General features: G+C 43.3%; 1 protein-coding gene across 1 annotated transcript; it reads right to left on the bottom strand.

Moving 5' to 3' along the window:
- Positions 1-317: 317 nt before the first annotated feature.
- On the bottom strand, positions 318-18,876 carry LOC139478872 (DNA ligase 4-like). Its single transcript, XM_071261541.1, has 17 exons — positions 18,600-18,876; positions 17,833-17,910; positions 17,434-17,535; positions 16,540-16,953; positions 15,859-15,965; positions 14,917-15,062; positions 14,434-14,644; positions 11,441-11,723; positions 10,573-10,740; positions 9,755-9,892; positions 9,139-9,279; positions 8,827-8,944; positions 7,951-8,083; positions 6,867-7,002; positions 4,828-4,922; positions 3,653-3,805; positions 318-1,453 (listed from the first exon to the last, which is right to left on the bottom strand). Exons 1-17 carry the CDS (start codon positions 18,795-18,797, stop codon positions 1,306-1,308), a joined length of 2,769 nt encoding a protein of 922 aa, XP_071117642.1. The 5' UTR covers positions 18,798-18,876; the 3' UTR covers positions 318-1,305.
- Positions 18,877-18,936: the final 60 nt, after the last annotated feature.

Below are 18,936 nucleotides of genomic sequence, written 5' to 3'. Positions count from 1 at the left end.
GGAGGCTCAGTGACCTGCTGACTGAGATGGACAGTTCAGGGACAATGCTTGTTTCTCCTAAGGCTGTGTGAGAAGTGTTTAAGCTGGTCTGTGATATAGACACTCCTCACTCACACTGTAACATTTTATTTTATCGTCATGTGAGAATGCTGTAAGTGTGATTCATGGACAGTTGGATGAAGGCTGGTGGAAGACTGCCACTATTGTGTTGATGCAACACAAATAATAAACTGTAAAATGAACATCTTTGTGTACTTTCTTTTACCATGTTTATTGTCATACACAAGAATTCCGTGTACAAAGTCGAAATGGTCTGCTATGCATGTATATAAAAATATAAACATTAATAAATAATTACCACTATCTGTATAATGAAAAAACTGTATCACATCAGTCAGTATTGCAGAAACGTGATCTAGGGATCATGGGATAGGAGTTCAACATATCCGCGTCTTACCTGGCAACATTCATTGATTCATACATGTGTGACCGAAGAGTCTTGACATAAAATCTACCATGAATTTGGAAAATACTTGATTATGATTAGACAATCAGAGGTATCAAATCACAATAAACCCCCTCTGATTGAAACAGCTGATTTGATGGCTGCATCACTGTAGAAGCTAATATTAGAATGTAGAACAAAATCTTTGCAAGGCTTGCTTTACATGAAGTCACATTTCAGCCTGTAACTGCTGCTGACGACATCTGAGCCATAAGTTCCCCCCCCCCCCGTAACATTCTCATGATTTACACTGATGGTTATAACTATTCATGATCTTTCTGCATCCAGTCAGGTGCTACTCTACAACAGTGGGCAAACCGTTCAGTCATTCTGACAGCTATCTGTAATACCTGAACTGTTCATCGTGTTCATTAGCATCAACCTCGGAGATCAACACCATAATGACTATATAACACAAACATAACAATTCATAATAAATCAAGTTGATCTTCTCATTCCTGAAGATACAGAATATTATGCAACGAGTGCTCTTCACAACAACACTCCAAGCTGCCGATATACCCCTGAGACAATAATTAAGACATCGTCAATACTTCACTTGTTTGTAGAAACTATGTTCCTCCATCACACTAAAAATAAATACACATCACTTCGCGGCATAGCAGCCACATGTATTCACAGTTGATGAAGGAACGTTGTGTCTACAAGTCTGTGATGTAGTCGTGATGTATAGAAGGTAAAAAGTCGGTTATGCACTTCATACAGTTCAGCTTCTTATCTTCATCCTTGTGGTATGGAACGGTTCTTGTGTGGCTGCCTTGTGTTGCTGAAGGCAGTTCTCATGATGGGACTTGCGGCTCGAAGCTGCGTTCGTTGACAAGGCCGCCTTCCTCCATGCATGCACGTACCCAGTCTTCTGTAACGATGTGGAATTTACGAGTTCGGCGCTTCCTCACCTCCCGCAGCTGTGGGAGACGACTCAAATCTCTGTGGATCAAGACATCATGATCAGCATAATGTCAGCTGTCCTAAAGAACATACCTGTTTTAGCATACCTGTCTTAACATACGTGTCTTAGCATACGTGTCTTAACATACCTGTCTTAACATACATGTCTAAGCATACATGTCTTAGCATACCTGTCTATGCATACCTGGCTTAACATACGTGTCTTAGTATACCTGTCTTAACATACATGTCTTAGCATACCTGTCTTAACATACGTGTCTTAGCATACCTGTCTTAACATACCTGTCTTAGCATACCTGTTTTAACATACCTGTCTTAACATACATGTCTAAGCATACATGTCTTAGCATACCTGTCTATGCATACCTGGCTTAACATACGTGTCTTAGCATACCTGTCTTAACATACTTGTCTTAAATACCTGTCTTAACATACGTGTCTAAGCATACCTGTCTTTACATACGTGTCTTAAATACCTGTCTTAACATACGTGTCTAAGCATAGCTGTCTTAGCATACATGTCTAAACATACCTGTCTTAACATACGTGTCTAAGCATACCTGTCTTAGCATACCTGTCTTTGCATACCTGTCTTAACATACGTGTCTTAGAATACCTGTCTTAAATTTCTGTCTTAACATACGTGTCTTAGCATACGTGTCTTAGCATACGTGTCTTGTCATTCTTAATTGTCATAGTATACCTGTTTGATCATTCTTGTCATAGCATACCTTTTTGATCATTCTCGTCTAAACATACCTGTCTTAGCATTTTTCTCTTAACACACCTGTCTTAGCATACATGTCTTATCATTCTTGTCAATCATACCTGTTTGATCATTCTTGTCAATCATACCTGTTCGATCATTCTTGTCAATCATACATGTCTTGTCAATCATACCTGTTTGAGCATTTTTTAACACACCTGTCTTAGCATACTTACTTCAACAAACGTGTCTTAACATCCTTAACCCACACCATGTTATCTCATTGCCTTCACACAATACACAAATGACAACGTAACCATGAGAAATATTGAGAAACTAGTTGGCAAGACATTTATTTCCCTTGAAGAATTTATTTTTGAATTTCAAAAAGGCTCATTAGTGTCAGGTGGATATGAACTAAAATTGGTGTGGTCTTCAATACCACAGAAGTGGAGCATAACCTACAGACCGAAGCTTGTGCAAGATCGTATTTCAAAATAGTAACTTATGATAAAATACTGGTATTGATACCACCACTTCCAGAGCTGCATTCAAGGGATGAAACTTGAGACAAGGCAATAGCATGTGTATAGCATCTTCCTGAGGCAAGGGAGTTAACTGATGAAAGTCTGGTTTCCACCCTGGCCGAACTAGGCTGGCATTATGGAGTTATATTTTTGCCAGGCTAACAAGACCAATCAAAATCGCATAACGAAATCGACATCCGGTCCATAGTCTGATTTCAGTCGACTGCAGGATTTGCTATGCACATGTACTGCCAACACGGCATCAACAGATGTTTTCAAAGTCTTTTTGAAGCAAATGCAAGTGATGTGAGAGGTGGAACATCATTGGTCAATAGGAAGGTCATAGAGGGGCAATACTCAGTAATCACCATTGGTGGCGCAACGATTGAGCCCAGAAATTCCAGTCTAGTTCAGCAAGGGTGGAAAGTGGACTTTTAATGACAGATAACTCCCTTGCCTCAGGAAGATGGTGTATTGATGGCTACTGATATTAGCCATGAGCACATGTATGATTCTGACAAAGAATAATCAGGGAAAATCTGATGGTATATTGGTTGAAATACAAACACCCCATTGTATGTTATATATAGAGAATCTCACCCTCATGTCTTTTGATATCAAATATATCAACACAAGTTGATAAAAGTGGAAAAACTCTGAGGCTTGTGGAGGAGTTTTTCCACTTTTATCAACCAGTGTTGATATATTGGATGTCAAAAGACATGAGGGTAAGATTTTATTTATCATCCAACATCATTCTTCAAACTTTTTCAGTTTGTAGACAGTGTCTTAAGTGTAAAAAGTACTGCAAACAGCTTCAGTAGCAGAGCCATTAATGATGTCATTTGATTGTGACATCATGGTAACCAATGACATCACAATGGCTTGCAAAGCATTGTGATGCAATTTCATTGCAGCGATATCTACAACATGTACAATGAGCCTGTTTTGGATGTTAAACAGTATTAACCCTAATCGCCTTACTTCTTATCAACGATGACATGGGAGACCTCAGGATCAAGCTTTGCGTCCAGGGTGGCTCCAAAGAAGCGAAGCTCCAGAGCGAGGAGATCCAGACTACAGTTGGGGATGAGAGTGGAGCTGTCTCCAAACACCAGGCAGTTGTCCAGGTACATCCTGCAACAGTCCATCATCATCATCATCATCATCATCATCATCATCATCATCATCAATCAATCATCATCATCAATCAATCAATCATCATCATCATCATCATCACAGCTCCGTTACATGTGTCCAGCAACAATGTAGAGTAAATGAGAGATACGTTATGCAACAGTCAGCAATATTCCAGCTGTATACAGCCTGTAAATAAAAGTCTGGACAAGACAAAAGGTGGTTGATATCATGAGCAACACCCCATGCCGTCGGGGTACAATGACACACAATCAACCAAATCTCTTTGAGTCAGACACCCCATCCAATATAGTCACCTCTTTCATATTACTGGTCCTCCAGTGTTGAAGTGCCTTTATTTGTTTACATGTTACATACATAATTGGTCATTTTTCTTATCTGAGACATCAACATTTTGTACAGATTTTTACGGATGTCAATGAAATGTACAACCTTTGAACACATTTACGTAATGACATTTTATGTAACCTTTTCTCTCAATACTGATTGTCATATCTCTCCCACTTTTGGGTGCGATCATTGGGCCATTGCTTTCATTGCGCTGTCCAGCTACATCTACTAGACACTTCCCTCTTAAAAATTTACGACGTCATCAAGTTGTTCGCATGTTCGAATCTCCAGAAATGACGTCATGACAGAACAATGTTTTATCGTGAAACAAACCACACTTCGTTCTTCATTGTTCTTTGCGACTTATGGCGTAGCTATTTGAAATCTAAATATATAATGCCAGTATGTCAAATGTACCCATCTTCCTACATGGTATACTTCAGGAAACCCTCACGTCGTTAATGACAGTAGTTTCACAACATTATAAAAAGTGTAACATTCACATCATGTAAGTAACAGTGTAAACAATAAATATATGTTAAATGCTTAAATTATTAGGTGTCCGGTCACAAATTGTAACAAACTGATCCTCATTTGAGACCGCTCTTACAACAAGCATGAGGTACCTCTCTTACCCTGAATCCCCACTGAAGGAGCACAGTGACACCTACCGGCATATCCTGAAGAGACCATGAGGTGACTCATCTGGGAAGTACTTCTCCTCCAGCTCTGCTATCTGTGTGGCTTCTATGTGGCTGTCATTGTTCTAAACATGAACATAGTCTTTCATCAGCTACCTTCCACGCAGTGTCACCATCAGCTAATACAATTTTATTTTAAAATAGGGGTGGTCGGGTAGCCTAGTGGTTAAAGCGTTCGCTCGTCACACCGAAGACCCGGGTTCGATTCCCGACATGGGTACAATGTGTGAAGCCCATTTCTGGTGTCGTGATATTACTGGAATATTGCTAAAAGCGGCGTAAAACCATACTCACTCACTCACTTATTTTAGAATAGCTCACACATTTACAGAGTGTATCTTCATTGTCAAAATAAGCATGAACGTCCTTGTCATGATCATAATGATCCCAACCTGAAAAGGTAAAGATGTTGGGAGTCCTTAGGTTCAAGTACAATACCAGCAAACCTTAAGGACCCAGGACCCTATCTAGTTTCAAATACTGCCTGATCTTATGTTAAAACAATAGATAGGACTTGCAAATATGACACATTGATCATGTTGATAAATCAGCTCTAAGGTTCCAAGATTTAATTTTCAATAAATGTACAGGGAGATTGTAGCTAGGGTCAAGACAGCAACGATGTTTATTGTACTTCAGATTCGCTTTATAGACCGGGTATATAAATTAGCATCCATTTTAAAGGCTTGTACAGGGGGGGGTCGTCTTATACGTGGGGTCGCTTTATAGACGGCGATATACCGTAAGAGTCGTTTCTAAATTCTCAGGACAAATCATGTTATGATATCTGATTGGCTCTATCCCTCATTTAGCTTTTGACAGCGAAAGTTCACTCAGGGTTCATCTGGTCGATGTGACCTATGAAGGCAACCTCGGAACTTGACGTAGAGAGATATTGTATCGGAGTAAACGATCTGATCCTAATGAGATGGTTAAAATTATTGGAAACCCATGTGGTACATCCCTGTTCATCTATACATAGCAACATATCGTATGTTATTCTCAGCAGATGCTTCCCAGGCTTAAATTTAATATACACCAATACTTAAGTAAGTGAGTGAGTTAGGTTTAACGCCACTTTGAACAGTATTCCAGTTATATCACAGCTTGTCAGCTTAATGTGGGAGGAAAGCCCGAAGTGATATCTCAGACATTTACCACTTCGGTGAAACCCACAATCGCAGGTATGGTGCTGACAAACCTTGAAACATAATCAGGGCGAGCAGGGATTTGAACCCATGATCATAGGTTCTGGCATGCCTAAGGGACACAACTCTGACCAGTGAACTGCAGCACCTAATGTGTCTGGGCCACCCGTTCCCCCCAGTCCTAAATTGAGTGAGTAAGTATAGTTTTTACGCCGCTTTTAGCAATATTCCAACAATATCATGGCGGGGAACACCAGAAATGGGCTTCACACATTGTACCCATGTTGGGAAGCAAACCCGGGTCTTCAGCGTGACGAGGAAACACTTTAACCACCTGGCTAACCGACCCCCCCACCAGTCCTTAAGACAACAAGCATGTGAGTTAATGGAGTATCTCTACTACACTGGCCAGAGTGCCTGTTGATAGTAGTACTTTTAGTATTAGTACCTGTTAGGGCTGGGACGGGTAACTTGGGTACTCGGGTCGGGTGGGTACTGAGTAGGACCTGGGTACCCAGAGGACTACCCGGACTCGTAGTTAGTCACGTGATATATTGTTTAATGACCAAAAAATATCTGGAACTCTATGGTAACACTACAAGTCACTAATGTTCGCATTTCTTTCTGACTGTGCACCCATTCTTCCGATTTTTCATATGGTTGAATAAAGATATAACTCAATTCAACTTCAGTGTATGAATGACCAGGTTGTTCTAAAAACGTTTGCCAGGGCTATGCTAAAGATGTTCCCAATCGGACATTTTGAGACATCTGAGACCTACAGTGGGCACCCAGGTAGGATCGGGTAATAGGGAGGTGGGTACCCTGGTAGTAAGTTTGGACTCGGCCCAGCCCTAGTACCTGTTCCATCTTGTCAAACACTGTGTTGAGTTGCTCCACGGTGGTGTCGGTCGTGTAGCTGTCACCGAACTCATCATAGTCCAGCTGGAACTGCTTGTGTGTCCGCGGGGACGTGTGTATCATGTCTGCCGGGGTCCTACACAGAGAATGTTACATAAAGCAGCAGTCAGCACTATTCCAGCTGAACACAATGGCCTGTAGACCCGTGAAGATCCGGGGTAGAATAGGTCTTCAGCAACCCATGCTTGCCTATAGAGGCGACCAATGCTTGTCGTAAGAGGCGACTAATGGGATCCGGTAGTAAGACTGGCTGACTTGGTTGATGCATGTCATCGCATCCCAATTGTGTGGATCGATGCTGGTGACATCAATCACTTGATTGTCTGGTCTAGACTTGATTATTTACAGACTGCCGCCATATAGCTGGAATATTGCTGAGTGCGGCGTTAAACAATTAACAAACAATGGTCTATACATAGTTGAGTCAGGACTAAACCAGTGATGGAAAGCATGAGCAACACTCCACACCATCACGCCACCACAACATGCAGGCAGCCATGTCACTGAGCTTTAGTTAGGTCTGACAACAATCATGGGATGCTGGGGGCCCTTACTTCCATGAGTCTTTGATGAAGCAATTTGATGCAGAAACATTCATTTAGGTTCCAATAGGCTTTTTATTTGTTTGGCCTTATTCATCTCAGAGCTACCAAGCATAAAATATTCAAATACAAACAATTAAACTATTGCAAACACCCCTACTACTGTGAGGTGGTGGACTCATCCCAAATTATTTTAACACCAGTCTTTCATATAAGAACCTGCCCGTAGGCTGGTGACCAGTAGATCTTGTGTAGGGCCCATATTTTTAAATTTGTATTGGTCCTAATGGCCTGCAGTAAATATGTGTCATTTATTTAGCACAGTAAGCTGCAGTTTTTAAAATGATGGCCTGAAGAGTTAACACCCCTACTACAGTGACAACATGGACCTATCCCAGATGTTGCCAACACCCCTACTACTCTGACAACATGGACCCATCCCAGATATTGCTAACACCCCTACTACTATGATATGGACTCACCAGTCTAGCCACCTCTGTGCATTGGCCAGTCGACGGAACCAGTCAACTTTCACAATGTCGTAGACGTCTCTCTTGATAAGGTTGTTCACTCGGACAATTACCTTGTAAGCTAGTACACAGAACGTGCTGCTACCTACAATGATATATCTGCCCTGTTATACATTGCTCTTGTCCAATGGGTGTTTGTCGTTTGTGTCTGGTGCAGTACAAATCAACGTACTCCAATCAACACACTTTATACTAAAGTAAAGTTCAAGCTGCATGTAACTCAAGATTTATATGGATGTTTTGATGTTTGTGTTCCTTCAGTTGAAAGTTAAAAGTGCTGTTTGAGCAAACTGCTTAACGTATACATGTGTATGCAAGTCATGGTGTTTGAGGTGAGGTGAAATTGGGTTTAACGTCGCATCCAAGTGTGTATGTGCGTGCGTGCGTGCGTGCGTGCGTGTGCACCGATTTAAAGTGCTAGCCCACTGAGATACCATGCTGCAGTTTAACATGAATACCCCACTCAGACACAGTATACTGACTCTGAGTGCCAGACAGGGTAACAACAAGTACCATCTTTTAACATCTTTTGGTATGATGTGGCCGGGGAACGAACCCCGGACCTTCCGCACTCCGGGCGGACGCTCTACCACTAGACTACAGAGGCGTTTCATGGCGTTTGAGTATTCAGCTGTTCTAAAACACAGACTGTAATGTTTCTTTATTGGGATAAAAAACAACAACAGTTGAATGAACAATAAGGCTCGGCTTCGCCTCTCCCTTTGTCCCTGCAACTGAATCTTTTCCCAGTACATCCCGATACAGAACTGACACTCGTCCCCTATCACAAAATATCGTGATCACGTAACATCATTCTGTTTAATTTACCTGGGTTCTGTACAATTGTCCCTCCGAACTCGACAACCTTTTTCTCCATGTCATGTTTGGTGAAGTCCGAGGGGCCGTTGATGACACAGAACTCTTTCCCCTCCAGCAGGTGGGACACCTGGGAGGAAGGAAGAAACGATTGCATGTTGAATGTTGTTTTGTGCCACAGTCAGCAAAACCTGCTGACCTTTGTGACCTTCAAACACTCAATCTGGGCCAGGCAGGCCGATAGCATGAGCAAACTCTGCCAAGTCACACATATTCTATAGTCCCTCAACAATCCCAGTCCATGCAACTCCAGCTACAACTCACCTGTGTAATGGCAGACACATCCACTCCACGGAACTGGGCAGCCAGCTTGGGCTTCTCGTACCTCGTCACAACCTTCCTCTTCTTCTTCACCGGCCCCTCCCCCAGCTCGAACCTCGCACCCGTCAACTTCCCGCCAGATTTCTGCACAAATGGTGAGATGAGGAAATGGGGTTTATTCCCTGGCTTGTGTGTTTGTTTGTTTGATTATTTTTTGTTTGATTGTTTGTTTAACGCAGCACTCAGCAATATTCAGTAAATAATCAAGTCTGGACCAGACAATCCAGTGATTGACATCATGAGCATTGATCAACGCAATTGAGATACAATGACATGCATCAACCAAGTCAGCGAGCCTGACCACGCAATCCCATTAGTCGTCTCTTCTGACAAGCATAGTCGCCTTTTACGACAAGCATGGGTTGCTGAAGACCTATTCAAACCCAAATCTTAACAGGTGTCCTGGCATTGAATACCCAACAACAGATCTCCAAAATGAACTAATCCAGTGTGCAAATTTCATTAGAATTTAGTGTTATGATATGTACTTTTATCAGCGAAGCTTACTTGACCGAACAGCATTTAATTACAATCGCACAATTAGTCGCACACTGCTAACCTGTTTAAGGTCCTCAATGTCAGCTACTGTCATACTCTCAAACCAGGGCTTATCATCTCGGATCATTTCAACACGGGGAAACCGGAGCGTGCTGCCTGTCTTGAAGCGGTCGCTGGTGATGATCTCAGCGGCCTTGATCTGAAGAACGACAGCAGGTTCAAAAGATCACCTTGCATTCTAACCTGTAGTATATTCAGTGTAGTTTGTTTTTTGTTTAAACGCTGCACTCAGAAATATTTAACACTGGCCTCAATAGGTGTTGGGGCGGTTAAAGTTAAAGTGTTCGCTCGTCACGCCAAAGACCCGGGTTCGATTCCCAACATGGGTACAATGTGTGAAGCCCATTTCTGGTGTCCCCTGCCGTGATATTGCTGGAATATTGCTAAAAGCAGCGTAAAACCATACTCACTCACTCATTCACTCAATACCGGTAGGTGTGTAACGTTCATCAAACTATTTATGTTTCACAATAATAGATTTTTTGTTCCATTCAGTAACCATGTGACAAAGGAGACACTTAAGGATGTTTGGCTTCTGTAACATCCCGATAAGGGTTTTGTCAAGGTTAGGAGATGTGGGTCTGGGTTTTGTGTTATAGACAGAATGTTTTCTGTCCATGCTTCAAGACATACAAAATCTGTCTCTGAAAGGATGGGCCAAACGATGTATATTTTTTTTCACAACACATTCTTTCAAGACACTCCCAATCATCTAAACTGTCAAAAGATTATCATTTGGTTTGACCCAAAACCACTGTAATAGATTTACCTAGACTGAAATAGTATCACAATCGGGGTCTTCCCCCACGTATAACACACCTGCACGATACAGGACTTGTCTGGGCTGATCCAGGCATCCGGCTTCTCCTTGAACCCTGACGCAAGGACAATGCAAGATGGCGGATTCTTCTTGTCAAACACCTGCCAGTGGTCGACCATCTTCTTGTTGAATTCACTCAATTGCTTCTTGGAGTAGCCCGAACCCACCTAGGTCGGGACACAAGACCACAATCACATGTCAGGGTGTCACAAACATCAATAACTGATGTTAAAGATAAAATACGACTACGAGTGTTTAGAGGAAAATGGGGAGAGAACGATGGGGAGAGAGGCTAAATCGAGCAGTTGGAAATCACAGTTGGCATAGTTTATGGACAGAGCTACGACAGTATCTGATTGTCTTTGAACCTCTGACCTAAGGTTATTGGAATGTGTGTTGGAAACATAAAATTGTTGATAAATGTAGTTCAGATGTTTCTTTTGTTTTTGAAACAGATGAAACACTTCCCCTTCCTATGTATGTTTTCATTTATCAAGAACAAAAGTCAGAGGTTCGAAGACAATCAGCTACTGCTATCATATCTACACCATTGTGCACAGTCTGAGCAGGTTCTCAGTGTTTTATAATGTAAGTATGTATTAGAAATGGCAAGATCTGGCCAGTTTAGTCAACTAGTTTCTTGTAAGATTAGCCATTTTGATCTCACAATTGTCAAATTTCAAGATCAATGAGCCGTATGATATGGATGCTATGTCATGATTTTCAAAGAAGAATACTTGGTAAGTTTCAGAATTTCTAAAACATTGCATCTTACTGTTCAATTCAAAATATTCGTTTCAAAATATTAAACACACATTGCACTTGAAGAGATGAATCATGTTGATTAATCACGCTTATTAAAAGTACCTTGCAGAAGGAGTGGAATATCTCAGGTTCACCTCCATCCTCGGAAGGCACCGCCACCCCACAGAGGAAGTGTGACATCATTCCCCCACGATGCCCCACACCAAAGTAGCCTCCGATGATGAGGACGTCCAGCTCGTCCATCAGCCCCCCGATGTACTCGGGCTTGATCTTGAACCAGCCTCCCTTCCTGGTGCTGGGCCGGTACACAGACTCCATGTTCTTCACCATGATGCCCTCCTCCTGGTTGTCGATCGCCTCGTTCAGGGCGTCAGCACAGTCCTGGCTGGGGACGAGTAGGAGAGACGTATCACACTGACTGGGTCAGAATTATCTGTGTCACTGCATTATACATCACAGAATGTACCGTGACTGAGCTGACTAATTCTCTGCAGACCCTTTAAGACCTTAATGGTGGCCCCTCCATGTATAATACAAATAGTTACTCTTCATGTGGTCAACAGGCGAAAACAAGGACCCCACCCCCGATGTGGTTTGACCACCGAAGGGATCAGTTCCGAGGGTCTTTGTTTTCGCATGTTGACCTTGTCCTTTGTTTGATTATCCCAAAATTCACTTTTAAAGTTTTTGAAGCCTTTAAACTGTCCTTGGTTTCAACCATGAACCATGAAATGGCAGATGAGAGATACTATGACAGATCGTGACAGATCAATACTGATTATGTGAATATGTGAATACTGATTAAGTCAATATTGGAGGTCAGTGTCAGTCAAGTGATTTGGGGGTTTACACTTGATGATATTGATGATGATGATGATGATGATGATGATGATGAGCCACCACCCACCTCTCACACACTCACTTGGAGAGCCCTTCCCCCACCTTACACACACTCACTTGGTAAGCCCCTCCCCTACCCATCCCTCACTTACTCACTTGGTAAGCCCCTCCCCCACCTTACACACACTCACTTGGTGAGCCCCTCCCCCACCTCTCACACACTCACTTGGTAAGCCCCTACCCACCCCTCACTTACTCACTTGGTAAGCCCCTCCCCCACCTTACACACACTCACTTGGTGAGCCCCTCCCCCACCTCTCACACACTCACTTGGTAAGCCCCTCCCCCACCTTACACACACTCACTTGGTAAGCCCCTACCCACCCCTCACTTACTCACTTGGTAAGCCCCTCCCCCACCTTACACACACTCGCTTGGTGAGCCCCTCCTCCACCTCACACAAACTCACTTGGTAAGCCCCTCCCCCACCTTACACACACTCACTTGGTGAGCCCCTCCCCCACCTTACACACACTCACTTAGTAAGCCCCTCCCCCACCTCACATACACTCACTTGGTAAGCCCCTCCCCCACCTTACACACACTCACTTGGTGAGCCCCTCCCCCACCTCTCACACACTCACTTGGTAAGCCCCTACCCACCCCTCACTTACTCACTTGGTAAGCCCCTCCCCCACCTTACACACACTCACTTGGTGAGCCCCTCCCCCACCTCTCACACACTCACTTGGTAAGCCCCTCCCCCACCTTACACACACTCACTTGGTAAGCCCCTACCCACCCCTCACTTACTCACTTGGTAAGCCCCTCCCCCACCTTACACACACTCGCTTGGTGAGCCCCTCCTCCACCTCACACAAACTCACTTGGTAAGCCCCTCCCCCACCTTACACACACTCACTTGGTGAGCCCCTCCCCCACCTTACACACACTCACTTAGTAAGCCCCTCCCCCACCTCACATACACTCACTTGGTAAGCCCCTCCCCCACCTTACACACACTCACTTGGTAAGCCCCTCCCCCACCTCACATACACTCACTTGGTAAGCCCCTCCCCCACCTTACACACACTCGCTTGGTGAGCCCCTCCCCACCTCACACACACTCACTTGGTAAGCCCCTCCCCCACCTCACACACACTCACTTGGTAAGCCCCTCCCCCACCTCACACACACTCACTTGGTAAGCTCCTCCCCCACCCAACTCACACACACTCACTTGGTGAGCCCCTCCTCCACCTCACACAAACTAACTTGGTAAGCCCCTACCCACCCCTCACTTACTCACTTGGTAAGCCCCTCCCCCACCTCACACACACTCACTTGGTAAGCCCCTCCCCCACCTCACACACACTCACTTGGTAAGCTCCTCCCCCACCCAACTCACACACACTCACTTGGTGAGCCCCTCCTCCACCTCACACAAACTCACTTGGTAAGCCCCTCCCCCACCTTACACACACTCACTTGGTAAGCCCCTCCCCCGCCTTACACACACTCACTTGGAGAGCCCCTCCCCCACCTTACACACACTCACTTGGAGAGCCCCTCCCCCACCTTACACACACTCACTTGGAGAGCCCCTCCCCCACCTTACACACACTCACTTGGTAAGCCCCTCCCCACCTCACACACACTCACTTGGTGATCCCCTCCCCCACCTTACACAAACGCACTTGGTAAGCCCCTCCCCCACCTCACATACACTCACTTGGTGAGCCCCTCCCCCACCTCACACACACTCACTTGGTGAGCCCCTCCCCCACCTTACACAAACTCACTTGGTAAGCCCCTCCCCCACCTCACATACACTCACTTGGTAAGCCCCTCCCCCACCTTACACACACTCACTTGGTGAGCCCCTCTCCACCTCACACACACTCACTTGGTAAGCCCCTCCCCCACCCAACTCACACACACTCACTTGGTGAGCCCCTCCCCACCTCACACAAACTCACTTGGTAAGCCCCTCCCCCACCTCACACACACTCACTTGGTAAGCCCCTCCCCCACCTCACACACACTCACTTGGTAAGCCCCTCCCCCACCCAACTCACACACACTCACTTGGTGAGCCCCTCCTCCACCTCACACAAACTCACTTAGTAAGCCCCTTCCCACCACACACACACTCACTTGGTAAGCCCCTCCCCACCTCACACACACTCATTTGGTAAGCCCCACCTCACACACACTCACTTGGTAAGCCCCTCCCCCACCTCACACACACTCACTTGGTAAGCCCCTCCTTGTGGCGACTGATGACGATGCGCCCCTCCACCTCGATGACGACCTTGTCTATGTACTGCAGCCTCTCTCTAAGAGGCAGGTTGGTCAACACCTTCTTGTTGTACAGCAGGATGTCAAACACGTGTAGACATGGCTGGTAGCCCTTCGTCTCCTCCAAGTCCTTTGACTTGATGTCAAACTTCTCAGCTTTAGTACCTGCAGCAAGAAATATATACATGATTACAACAAGCACAAGCCATTCTGAGATACAGATTGCTGTCAGCTGTACAAAGTAAAAATGTGGAGCCTTTGCTCCTGTACTATAGTTACTTAGTCCCAATCAGTATGTATACATATTACTAACTCCATGTTTTGTACCACATTCTGAATAAACTCCCATTTGGAAAATTATCCTTGCTACCTTTGGAATGCTTCCTAAACATCTTTCCCTTAACCCACTAACAATAACAAGCCCTATGTTGTCTCACCAAAAGTCTTGGAGGCAGAATGGTACCCCATCATCTCAGCGTCCAGGATGCAGGTGGTGACATCTGTCTTGAAGCAGTTGGCTATGTATGGTGTCAGACTGCCATCGAACGGAGTTGCGCCAAACACATTAGTGTACTCGTTGCCACTGGAACGTAGAATGTTCTAATTCACCATGGGGTTCCCCTACCATAACGGACAGCTAAGATATGGATAGGGTGGCTGGCCGATCACATACTGTATGTATATTGTATATAGTTCATGCAAAAACTTGTTTTCTTGGTCCAGACTGAAATATTTGACTGAGGTATAAAACAACATGCAGTTACTACCCCTAAAAGTCAACACTGCATTTTCAGATAAATTTAGAAGTGTTTCCCCCTTCAAAGTTGCGAGTATTGATGGCAAAGTTGTCTCGTTACTGTGTTGCAAGATTCTTGAAGTATATTTTTCTATTCCAATACGGGCGGTCGGGTAGCCTAGTGGTTAAAGCGTTCGCTCGTCACGCCGAAGACCCGGGTTCGATTCCCGACATGGGTACAATGTGTGAAGCCCATTTCTGGTGTCCCCCGCCGTGATATTGCTGGAATATTGCTATAAGTGGCGTAAAACAATACTCACTCACTATTCCAATACAAAAGTTTTTTTCTGGTCAGCAGTGAAAACAACATTTTTTAAAATGATAAAACTCATTATTATTATTTTAATATTTCCACAGTACTTTTAACAGAGTATCCATAAACCAACTAAAAATATTGCTCGTTGTTCCAATCTTGAAAGAATAGTGTACTTGGATGCTTGGATGGCTCCTGACTCCTTACGAAGCAATGTCACAAAAAACGTCCAGGGTATTTGTCATACTAGAGTGTATTCAAAATGCACTGGACGACCGAGGTATAATCAACATATGATCTCACAGCATCCCAAAACACCACACACTGTACCTGCGGGAGAAGTACTTGTATTCATCTTCATTCTTGTGCAGCAACATCCGTTCTCCATCAAACTTCGTCTCAATGAAATATGGTTTGTTCTCAAACAATTTCTCCACCTAATAACAATGAAATCAAGAAATTACTGCTGACATTGAACTAGTTCCAGGCAAATGTTTTTATTCATTTTAGGGAAATACACACATCTTACAGACTTATTCAACATGATCAAATTAAAGAATGAATTCTATCATTTAGCTAATTTATTCTCTGCAGCAAGAAATTAATCCATTCTTCCAACTGATGAATGCTTTGCCTCTACCCTGATGCTTCTGTTAGTGCAGAGAAGCACCACACCAATGTTTGAGCACAACGATACAGGGAGCTCTACCATGGTTGGAGGTCAGCAACATTTGTCGTGCATTATCACATGAACCAGCCCATCAGTAGGACCACCTTCATTGATTCTCGAGATCAAATGATGTCTATTTTTATCAATACAAGGGACACACTGATTATAAGAAATTTTCCATCCTGATCAATATTTTATCTCACAACGTGATGTTCAGTCATGCAATACTAGACACAGTCAACAATTGGAGTTATCTTGTCTCCCTTGTGACCTACGTATAAAAATTCATGACTAACCATCCAATACACAACAGATAATGCCAAGAGTTAGTTTATTTATACCTTATCAGGAGAAGCTCTCTCACCCAGCATGGGGGAAAATGGGGAGAAGACAGTGACACCAATCTCATGAACACGGACGTCAGTGTCGCGTAGAAGTCGACACACCTTCTCCAGGTTGTTGTTGACGTTGTAGAACTCCTCAGCGTCGGGATGGTAGATGGAGAAGACTGATGCCTGACTCAGGCCTACCTTCAGCTCCTTCACGATCATCCTGATTAACCACTTCTGTTCCAGGGCAGACAGGTTCTTCAGCAGGTGAAGGATGTTCTTCCGCACAAGCTCCTTCTTCTTTGCTGCGTTGTTGGTGGCGATGGCATCAAGGCACACATTCACTTCCTGTATGGTGAGTGTCCCTCTTTCAGGACAGCGGTTCTTCAACACGAAGTATGCGACACTGGCGAAATCTCCAGCATCCTGGGGAAAAGAGCTGCATGTATTAATTTTTTTCAACCTATTTTGGTGATATTCAATACTTTTCAAGGTTGACACTAAAAATCAAGGCTTTTCAAGAGGGACCTCCAAATACGAGGCCTTTTCAAGCTTGTACATGTTGTATGAACCTTGAAAATATTGTTTTAAATTTGACATCACAGGGCCAGGTCCTCGGATGTGGCTGGAGTTACTTCCCCTTACTGTGAACACTGTATTGTCACGTAAATCACTGCAGAAGCATATTCCTTTTGCAATGTAGTGAGTTTTAATGGCAAAGTCGTCCCATTACTGCATTGAAAGATGCTAGAAATATATCTTTTTATTCTAAGACAAAAGTTTTTCTGATCAGCAGTAATAAAAATATTTTTTAGAATGATGTATTTTATCATTTTTCTCCATTTTGTCAGTACTTTGAGTTGCAGGATATGTAAACTAAACAAAAAATACAAAGGCCTAACGAACCGCTCGTGCTGTTTTTGGAGCTTTGTAGTTGAGCAGCCTGGTGGCATCCGTGCTGTCCTTGCCCAGACAGAGAACCTCAATCATCAGCTTAGCAAGCATGTGCTGAAACACCCAGAGAGATGTCAACAACAGCATAAGATTAACCTCTTGCCTAATTGTTATTGACCTTTGCCACCTGAGGAGAAGTTCTATCATACAATGTCAACTTGTACAACTTAGTGTTGCAAAACTGGTAATACATCCTTCGAAGTGTTACAGATAAATAGCTTAGTTTGTCATCATACATAATTTTTAGTTGTTTTTAATTATTAGTCTTAGCTATAAAGTGCAAAGAGGGATTTCAGGTCTGGCAGCATTTCTGTAGTGTTTAATGACAGTTGCATATCAGAAGTTCCAAACCTCTTTTATTCCATACGCAATACGTTCTTTTTCAAGATGAGGCAGAAGAAGTCTCATTGCAGGATAGAAGGAGTCTGTCTGAAAGCAGTAAAGTATATATTTCAAAATAAATCACATAAAGGCAAAGTGTCTGTTTAGAACTACACTGCATCATTCATCATGTTCATTCATTATTATTTGATTCAAACACTACAGCAGACCCTCTTTAATTGTGTGTGTCTGTTGTTTAATGCCACACTCAGCAACATTCCAGCTATTTGACAGCAGCCTGTTAATAATTGAGTCATGACCTGACAATCCAGTGATTGATAGTATGAGCAACAATCCACCACCATCAGGATATGATAACATGCTATGACCCAAGTCACCGAGGCTGACCACCCGATCTATCTTATCTCTTCTTGCAAGCATTGGCCACTCCTTATTGTTAAGACTTCCACCATATCCCCCCTAAAAAATATATGCGATTGAAAGGATTTTACATACTGTATAACTTTTGGACGGGGATACAGGCAGATGCTTTTCCCCTTTAATGATACTCAGCAATTCAGTATAAGACTTTATGAAGCTTATAATGTTAATACTCTTATATAACAACAGAACAGATACCAGTTCTTATACTTTATATAATTTTTAATAGTTCAGCTGCTGTAAATTTTAAAAATAAATATTACAACGACCTAAAAAATTCTATGATTATAATGGTTAGATAGAAATATTAAAAAACATAAATAAGATAAAAGCATTTTTTCCTCTTAATTTCTTACTGTGTCTTTATTTTCACCATGTGTTTCGTTGTGAAAGTCACGCCATTTCTCAACAAAGTCCCTTAGTACTCTTTTCTTTTTATCATTTCCCTGTGTTCTCGAGATTTTCTCTAGAAGCCCACAAAGCTCTGTAAATGACACTTTGGCTGCAACAGAAACTCCAGTTTTAACATCTCCATCTCCATTTGCATCTGCCATCGTGTGGAAACTTTAGCGCTACAACGCGAGTACCTAGGTGTATCAACTAAATGTCAACTAATAACAGCTAAAGGAAATAAAGGTTGTCAAAGCGCTGATCACTAGCTCCAGACCAAGCCACCGATAGCGGCATGTAAAC

This window comes from Haliotis cracherodii, unplaced genomic scaffold (genome assembly GCF_022045235.1).
Source record: "Haliotis cracherodii isolate W230 unplaced genomic scaffold, xgHalCrac1.p SCAF_4, whole genome shotgun sequence".
Taxonomy (NCBI): Eukaryota; Metazoa; Mollusca; class Gastropoda; order Lepetellida; family Haliotidae; genus Haliotis; species Haliotis cracherodii.
Note: the sequence above shows the minus strand (reverse complement) of the source record. Positions and strands in the feature narration are given on the sequence as shown.